Source organism: Plasmodium gallinaceum (assembly GCF_900005855.1).
Source record: "Plasmodium gallinaceum strain 8A genome assembly, contig: PGAL8A_v1_63, whole genome shotgun sequence".
Taxonomy (NCBI): Eukaryota; Apicomplexa; class Aconoidasida; order Haemosporida; family Plasmodiidae; genus Plasmodium; species Plasmodium gallinaceum.
The window spans coordinates 47,386-57,766 of NW_021628222.1; the positions used below are offsets into that span (position 1 = coordinate 47,386).

Genomic DNA, 10,381 nt, shown 5'->3' on the forward strand with positions numbered 1-10,381 from the left:
AAAACATTTATATAAATACACTTAATTTCTCATATAAATATTAAAAAGTTAAATTTCGTTTTATTTGGGTATTTTTTAGAATATTTTTAAATTGAATGCAACACATTTCGATAAAATGGGTGAAAAAAATTTTCCATTTAATATAAAATTAAATAAAAAATTTTAAATAAGAATTTTCATGTAATAAAATTTACAAATTTTACAAAATACTTTATTTTATTTTTTAATGATAAACATAAAACATATTTATTTTTTAAATTTTGGAATCCTTTATTCATTAAAATAAAAGTATTTTGAAGTTTAAAAAAAAAAATATGGTAATAATTAATAATATTATTAACATCCATAATATAATAATGAAATAAAAAATAACATTTTTAATAATTAAATATATATATGTATATATAAAACAAGAAATTAATGAAAAAAATATATTTTTAAAATGATAAGTTAATTTTAATTATACTAAAATGTTTTTTTGTAAAGGTTCCTGTATTTCTTTATTTTAGAAAGTTTAAAAAAATATGAAATTTTTTATCTTTTTTGTTACTGCGGATTTAACGTTTAATATTTATATCATTATAAGATTTCCTCTCTCTTTTTTAATTTCATTAATATACCTGGATAAAAACTATTTACTTTTAATACCAAAATATATATGATAATCTCATTTGAATTTATTTTAAAATATACTTATTTAAGTATAATTTAAGTGTTTCTTTTTTTTAATTTTCGCAAGTATGTTTAAAAGGTAAACAATTTGTAATTAAAGAATTCATACAGTATCATATGCTGAAAATCATAATGCAAAAGAACATACTTTGTACTTTCGTTTTACAAGAGTATTAGGTAAATAACAATTTTTTTTTAAAGTACATAAAAATACATTTATTATATTTTACTTAAAGCTAATTTTCATATTTTCTTTACATCTACTCTTATACAATCAATAACAAATAAAAAAAAAAAAAAAAGAGAATAATTATTGATAAAGTTCTTACATAAAATATTTTAAAAGTAATATTTAAGGGAAAATTATGGTATATTAGATAACTAAATAAAAATAATGTATTTAAAATTTAATATAAATTGATTATTCATAAGATGGGATGGGCGAAAATAATTGGAAGTCAATATTTTTTAAAATGGTTAAGTTTTATGAAATAAATATTTTTATATCAAGTAATTTTTTTTAAGCAGTTGGACAAAAAATAACAAATAAATGTAATAATTTCATTTGATGAATTCATTGTTAATAGTGAGGTGCGATTTTGAATAAATTTATGTTTTATACTTATTAGAATTTATATTTATAAAGTAACATACAAATTTAATTTTTTTTAAATTATGTAAATGGATATAAACTTAATAATACAAAAAAAGTGTTAAAAAAATTATGATATATAATAATTTTACTAAAGCACGTTGTAATAAAAATATTTTTATAAATTTTTTTTTAAATTATTCATATATATTGAATTGTTAAACCTTACATATATATAGCATAAAAAAAAAATTAAAAGTTAATTATGTTTCAAATTGAAAATATAAATTTATTTTTATATTTTTTGAAATTCATAATAGCTTTTATTTAGATACTTTTTATTAGTATGTTAACTATAATATTTGGTAGAATGATTTTTTTTAATAAAAAAAATTAATTTGTTAAATAAAAACATAATTTAAAAATTTATTAAAATTAAAAAACTTTTGAATTATAAATTATTTTTATAATTTCAAAAATAAAAAAAGAATTATTAATTGAAACATATGAAAATAATTCAAATGTTCGCATTATGTTTAACTCTCTTTTCAAAATAAAAAGAAATTTTTTTTTAGATTAATGTACCAAAAAAAAAAAAAAAATAAATAAATAAAATGGAAAGTTATGTTAATAATTTTGATAAAATAAACAATTATGATGAAATAAAAAATATGAACATATCTGAAAACAATGAATTTTGTAAAAAAGATATTAAATATGAAACACAAATCCCAAATAATGGATGTGTTATGGAATTTAGTGAAGAGAAAAAATTAAATGATATAAATGAAAACGAGATAAATTTAACTAATAAATTTTTACCTAATTGCAATAATAGTGAAATGAAAGTAGATAATTATAATGATGGAAATTATCAAATCGATGAAATAAATGAAGTATCAAATGATATTATAAATAGTGTTAATGAAGTAGTGTATGATTTTAATAGTGATAGTACATATGGAACACATGAAAAAAGTAGAGAAAGAGAAAGACATATGAAAAGTAAGCATAGGCACATAAGTAAAGATAGGAAAAGAAGTAGAAGAAGAGATAGAAATAGGAATAGAAGTAGAGAAAGAAGTAGAGACAGAAGCAGATATAAAAGTAGGAATAGAAGTAGAGACAGAAGCAGATATAAAAGTAGGAATAGAAGTAGAGACAGAAGTAGACATAAAAGTAGGAATAGAAGCAGAGATAAAAAAAGAGATAAATATAGAAGTAGGAGTAAAGGGCGAAGTAGAGATAGACATAGGTATAGAAAAAGGGATAGAGAAAGAAGCATAGATAGACATAGGTATAAGCATAAAGACAAAAGTGTAGATAAACATAGAAAAAGAAGCTTAGATAGATATAATGATAAACATAAGAGTAGAAGAAGAATTTCAAATAATAGGTATGAAAAAAATAGTAAAAATAGAGATAGTATTAGTTATAGTGATGACAAAAGTGACGAAAAAGGAAAAAATAATAATAGATTTTATAGCAATGAAAGAGAGAATGATATAAAAAGAAGTATAAATAATAATTTAATTGATAAAGTAAATAATGAAAATAGAGATTATGATGATTTAAATAATAATAAAGTTAATGCAAAATTAAATGAAGTAAATAATAATTATAGAGAACAAATAGAAATAAATAATTCTGAAAAAAAACTAATTACAAACGACATTAATTCAAGTAATAATATTATAAATAATAATTATAATCAAAATGCACACGATTCAAACTCAAAAGAAAAAAACACAAAATTATGTATAGATGAAGAAAAAAATTATAATGCTTTATCAAGTGAAAATGAAAAAGAAGATATGTCTGAGAATGATATGATTAAAAAAATTATAGGGATTAGCCAATTTGACACAACTGAAAATAAATGTCATAATCAAACTGATTTATCAGGAATAAATAGAAGGACAAAAAGAAAATATCGACAATATATGAACAGGAGGGGGGGATTTAATAGACCTCTATCACCCTCGTTCTAGTATTAATTTAAATCTTAATTAGATATATATATATATATATATATTGTAATTTCCTTTAACAAATAATATATATATTTTAGTAAAATTATCTTTTTTTTTTCTCTCTAAAACATTTATATATTTTAAAAGTTTCCTGTTTTTATTATTTTTAATATATTTTAAATATAATTTTTTTTTCTGTGTTATATAATATTTAATTTTTTTATAATTAAAAAGAAACTTATAATGTTTTTAAAAGTAAAATAAATTTGTATATGATCTACCATCTGCAATATTATAAAAATTTTTTAAGTATTTTCAAGATTTTTAACTTAATGATGAATATGTTTTCTTATTTATTTGATTATAATTTTTATTTTGATATATATGCTTATAAAATTCAAATCATTCTTTTTGATAAATATTATTTTATCATTACAAATAATGTCCTAGGAGTTTTATGGTATACTTTTTTTATATTTTAGTAATAAAATCATTAATAGTAGAAAAATACCTTTATATTACTTAATATTATTTTTTTTTTTAAAAATTATCAGGTAAAGGTTGTTTTTGTTGAATATTTTTAATTTAAAAAGATACTACTTTTCATTAATTTTTTTTTTTTATAATTATTATTAAAGCTTCCTTTTTAATATTAATTACATAATTTTATTTTCATGAAGAAAGTTTTTTAAAATTTACAATAAATACAATTATGAAAAAGGGATTGAATAAAATTTAGAAGAAATATATATAAAATTTTAAAACAATTTTATTAAAAATTATAAATTAGAAAGAATTTAAATATTAATTTTTTATATGTGGTTAAATAAATCATGTTAATAGTTATTAATAAAATTCAAATTTCAAATAATCTTAATTCATTTTTTTCTAAAGTAAAGAAAAAAAAAAAAAAAAAATGAAAATATAAAATCAAATATTTTGATAATTATATACATTCTAAAAATAAAGCTAAAAATTCATTCTGTAAAGTCATAAGTTCATTTTTCTTATTGAGATCAAAATTTATTTTAATAAATAGCTGGCCCTACAAATGTTTACCTTTTTTTTTTTTTTTTTTTTTTTTTTTTAACAATATAATATATGTTTAACTATTTTCATTAGTAATTATAATTAAGTAAAAATTTTTAAATTTTGTTATTTTTAAATTATTAAATATATATTTTTTTATTAAATGAACAGCCAAAAAAAAGGGGACAATTGATCCTTAAAATGGGAAAAAATGTTTGCACACAGGGAAATTTGTATTTTTATTTCTTCCTAATTCTTTTATATGTAAAATGTAGAAATTGTTATTAATTTGATAATATATATTTTCATTTTATATAACCTAATATTATTTTATTAAAGCATGGAAGTTATTAGATTTTAGATACTAACGAAAATATTTACTCAAAGTTTTCATGATATATGAGGTAACATGTATTATTATTCGCATTGATTATTATATCCTGAATAATAAAAAAGAAAAAAAATATATTTGTAAAATATGTATATTTATACAAATTATTGTGACTTTTCGTTAAAAATATCATGAGAAAGAATTAAAAATTGAAAATTTTTTTTATGAATATATTTTGCTCGCATGCAATCATTACTAACATTTTTCCTTTCCTATAATTTTTTAATAAAAAAAGATAAGGAAATATATGAAAAACTTTATGAAGCTGTAATTATAATTTTAAAACAGCTAAAAAAAAAAAAAAAAAAAAAAGAAATTTATTAAAATATATAATTTTTTAAAAAAATAAAAATATATTTAATGATAAATAAACTGAAAGGAACTATTTATTTTTTTTAATTAATTTTTATTAACTTTTTGTTGTAGTTTCTGTTCGTTTTGTTCTCATTGTTCTTGTAACTTGTCACATACATGTGTGTTCAACAATTTTTTTTTTTTTTTCTTATATTCCATTTGTTTCATAAAGTATAAGAAATAAAAGAAAAAAAAAAAAAAAAAAAAAAGCATATAAATTAAATTTTTTCCAAAAATTAAATAATTATTAATATAACCTAAAATTTTAATTATGTAAAAATACATTTTTCTTTTTTAAATAATATTAATATATAAATTATATATCCATTAGTTTTATATTAAATTATTTATTTTATTTCATTTTAAAATTGGTATTTTTGATTTCTGATTTATCTGCTTTATTTGCTTTTAATTATCTTATATTTTTATATTTCCTTTACATGATTCTCATTTGCAAAAATATTATAGGGTGAAATATTTTTAATGTAATTTTATTTTATTTTTGCTTTTATTTTTTAAATTTTCTTTTAAATTTTTTTTTAATTTAATATTAAATAATTATATTTGAATAATTTTTTGTTTGCTTCAATCTTTTAAAAGTCCTATAACATATATAGATAACGTTTTAATTTTTTTGTTTTTACTACATTTCAAATAATAATATAAATATGTATATAAATAATAATCATATATATATTTATTTATTAGGAATTTTTATTATTTTTTTTCTTAAATATATAAAATAGTTCTTTCTTTTTTTTCCTTTTTCTCTTTTTTTATTTTTATTTTCAATATAAATATAAATTTTTTTTTTTTTTTTTATTTGTTATAATGGCTTGCACACCTTTACTAAGCGAGGAAGATTTATACAGATTTCGTACAAAACAATGTTTAAGACTAGCTAAAGGTTTATGTGAATTTGGATTAGATAGATGTCAATATAGTCATAGTACCGAATGGATAAGAAGGTGCCCATATTATATTTCTTTGCCGTCTTATTTGAGATATATTCCAGTATCTTGTCCCTATTTTATCAAAAATAACAATGAAGAAGAAGATAAGGAAAAAAGAGATAATATTTTAAGAAATTGCGTATTTTTAACTAATAAAGATGGGAGTGTAAATAATAAATTTTATAAATATATTGAAGAAACAAATATTAATAAATGTCCTTTGGGTGTTGAATGTCCTTTAGCACATAGTATAGATGAAATTGATTATCATCCTCTTGTATATAAAACTAAAAGATGTGAAGATTATAAACAAGCTAATTGCAATAGATATTACTGCCCAAATTTACATGGATTAGCTGAACAAAGAAAAATAAAAGAATATTTTATCCCATTTTCTAATAAGATTGATATTCCTCCTTACCCTAATGTCACTATAGTTAATAAAATTCAATATGGATCATTCAAAGGGCAAAATCAAATTTTAAATAATAAAAAAAAATTATCACAAAACTTCAACTCATCTTCACTTGATTATAGTTACTCATATAATTTAATAAATGAAAAAACAAATAAAAGTTTCGATTTTAAAAGTAGTTCAATCAATTTACCATATCAAGAAAATAAGATATTTGAAAAAAATATGAATGATGTTAAAAGAAATACTACTCCCGCATGTTATGATAGTTTAATGTCTTATGAAAGTACATTAAAAAAAAAAAAAAAAAAAAATTCTGTTTTTAGTTATTTAAACAATTTTGACAACAAATATACTTTATATTTACATATTTTAAAAAAATTTCCTTATCTGTTTGATTTAAACATATCTGATATGAATTCAAATAACTCTTTAAGTTCATTTATTACAACAGAATTATCAGATCATTCAATGTTAGATAACGAAAAAGGTAAATATTGTGCATCAGATATTATAAGTAATAATAATAGCTCAGAAAATTGTAATAATGAAAGTATTAATGCAAACAATTTAACAAAAAATTCTCTAGACACAAAAGATGATACACTCGAAAAAAAAACTGAAAAAATTTTTTTAAATAATACATATTATGATATTTTAAATCATATTTTTATGAAAAATTTAGAAATTACTAAAGAAAAAATAAAATATGAAAATGACGTAGAAATAAATTTAATAGATACATATAATTGTCCTAATAGTCAAAGTGACGATGCAGATTATGAATTTTTTACTAAATGTGCAAATCAAACTATTAACTCTCAAAAAAAAGTTGAAACATATGATAGTTTTTTAAATTTATTAAGTTATATCTTGTGCCTCCTTTATTTCACGACTAATTCAAATACTCATTCATCGTTCGATATGTATGCACATAAATTAGCTAAGCATGTAAAAAAAAAAAAAAAAAAAAAAAAAAAATGAAAAAAAGGAGAAAAACATTTACACATATTTTTATTATGAATATATATGAATAAAAAGAAAAAATAGAATAGAATGAATTATTGTCATATATAATTACATATATATTATATAGAACATTTTTTATAAGATATAGTTTTCATTCCATATTAATATGTCTTAATTTAGTAGATGTTTCATAACGACATGTATATATTATATATTTATATATATATATATATATATATATATATATATATATATTTCACATATGTATAAAAAAGAAAATAAATAAAATGTTATTAATAATCATGTTAATTTCATTTAACATATAATATATATGCAATAAATTTTTTTATTTTATGTTATTTTTTTTTTTTTTTTTTCTATTTTGGAAATAGCTATATATAACATAATTATATCTATTAATTAATTTTGAATTTTTTTTTTTTTTTTTTTTTTTTAGTTACATTGTGTATGCAGAAAAATGAAGGATGCTGCCACAGCAAATTACTAAATTATAACATAAAAGAATTAATTTAAGCGAATTAAAAGATATACATATTTTATTAATTAACAAAAAATTTCAAATTATTTTGATTCAATTTTTAAATGATTATTAAAGTAATATTTTTTTTATGAATTAAATATTAGTTAAAATATTTTCTAAAAATTAATCTGTTGATTTCGTATATATTATAATATTTTTTTTTATGATTTTTAAAAAAATTTTTTTTAAGAAAATACTCATTTTTTTAATTTTTTTTTTCTTTTTTATTATTAATTAATCGATAATTTATCTCTTAAAAATTCTTTAATATATAATTTAATAAAAAATATAAGAAGGTAGCTTTTAAATATAATTATTATGTGAAATTACAAAGATTCTTGTCTTCAAATAGTATAATTTAAAAGAAATTTATATACTGTAGGAATAAACTAGTAAGTAAATATTTTAAACTTGAAATATCTATAATATTTTGTTTTTTATTTATTTTTATATATATATATATTTTTTTTTTTTTTTTTTTTCCATATTTTTTATATACATAATTAACTTAATATTTTTTTCACAAACTTATTTTAAAAATTAAATTGTCTTATTAATTTTTGTTATTCTTTTATATATTTATTCTTTTTACAATATTTATAAAATACATAATTTAAATTATATATTCCTAATTTTGTTGATTTAGACATTATTTGCTATTTTTCTTTTTAAATTAATGGATTTTTAAATAACTTCATATAAAAGAAATATATATAATTAAATGTTTTTTTTAATTATAATTACTAATAAATAATAAAAAATTGTAAAATGTGTCTCCGAAAAAAAAATAATAGGTATCAGTTAAATTATATAAATATGCATCACATGCAGGTATGCAAAAACATTTTTATGTTTTATCAAACATGTAATACATTAAAGAAAGAAATAGAAAATAATAAAGAATATAAAAATTAATATAGCTTCAGTAAATATAGAAAAAAATTAAAATTTTTTTTTTTGTTAATTTAATTTTTTTTTTTTTAAATAATCTTTTAACAATTAATATTCAATCAAATTAATAACAAAAGAGTGTTCACTATATAAATACATACGCACTGATTTATCAGTGAAATTATAAAAAAAAAAAAAAAAAAAATTAATAAAAGATGCATATAATTATTTAATATTCTTATAAGAAATTTAGATTATGGATAATTAATATTATTTATGTTATTCCATTACAAGTTAAATTTATAATGTTCAACTAATATTATTAAAATAAACTTAAGTACTAAAATGATATGTTTATTTCTAATTTTGTTTATATAAAAGGAAAAAGATTGTTTTAATAAAAAAAAAAAAAAAAATTAATTTTTCTAGATAATATACATATATTTATAATTTATTACAGAGTGTAATTTTATTTTTATTTTTATGAATAATTAAAGTTTCTTTGTATATCTTTCAAATAATTTCATTTTATGTCAATTTTTAATAATGATAATTCATATAGACTTCTTTAAAAAAAAATAAATATATATCTAAAATAAAATTGAAATACTCTATTAGCAAATTATAAAAGCATAAAATTTATTTTGTAAAAAATAAAATGATTTTATATATTACTTTTTTTTTAAATCTACAATGACAGAATCTTATGTATACTCCTTAATAAAATACTAATAAATATATTAATATTTGTTACTGTATTTGTATTTTTCAATATAATACAACAAAAGAAAAAAAAAAAAAAAATTTTTTTTTATAGTTTTTATAAAAATTTATTTATCTAGTTAAGATTAAAAGACAATATTTTGTTACCAACATAGCTTTTAAATTCAATGATTCCATAAATATTTAAATTTATAAAAATTATATTTTCTTTTTATACCATTATATTTTATCTTTTTCTTTATATTTTTAATGATTCATTAAAAAATTTTAAACTATTCATTAAAATTTGATTTTATTTTTTTTAAAGTGCTATCACACATATATATTCAAATGTTGCTGTATAATGAATGAATTAAGAAATAATTTATTTTATCTTTAAATATAAAGAAAGAATTTTTTTTATTAAATATATCATTATATTAAAAAAAAAAAAAAAAAAAGTATAAATTTAATTTTTTATGAATAAGTTTTCTTATAATTTTTATAATTTACATAAACTATTACATGCATATTGTTTAAAAAATAAATATATATGTTATATCATTTATATATCATATGTACGTATATATAAAAAAAAGAAATAAGATAAAATATAATAAAATAAAAATATATAAAAATAATTCCCGTGAACATATATTACACATATATTTACGTATATATATTACTATAAACACAGTATAAAAATTTATATGCATATATATTTTTTCACGGTCTTATCATTTACTTAGAATAAAGTTATTATAATATATTTACCACACATAAATACTTTCTGAGACTTTTCAAATTTCATTTTTGCTCTAAGCTTTTTATATTTATATTTATATTTCTTTTTCTTTTTCTTTTTCTTATTCTTTTTCTTTTTTTTTTTTTTTTTTTTT

The 10,381-nt window shown here is 16.6% G+C and overlaps 2 protein-coding genes across 2 annotated transcripts; both read left to right on the forward strand.

The window, feature by feature from the left end:
• Positions 1 to 1,878: 1,878 nt before the first annotated feature.
• On the forward strand, positions 1,879 to 3,255 carry PGAL8A_00111000 (conserved protein, unknown function; the record flags this gene model as incomplete). Its single annotated transcript, XM_028673866.1, has 1 exon — positions 1,879 to 3,255. The coding sequence occupies one exon, from the start codon at positions 1,879 to 1,881 to the stop codon at positions 3,253 to 3,255; it is 1,377 nt and encodes a 458-aa protein (XP_028526226.1).
• A 2,587-nt stretch (positions 3,256 to 5,842) lies between these two features.
• Positions 5,843 to 7,856, forward strand: PGAL8A_00111100 (zinc finger protein, putative; the record flags this gene model as incomplete). Its single annotated transcript, XM_028673877.1, has 2 exons — positions 5,843 to 7,330; positions 7,806 to 7,856. 2 exons carry the CDS (start codon positions 5,843 to 5,845, stop codon positions 7,854 to 7,856), a joined length of 1,539 nt encoding a protein of 512 aa, XP_028526227.1.
• Between the last annotated feature and the right edge of the window lie 2,525 nt (positions 7,857 to 10,381).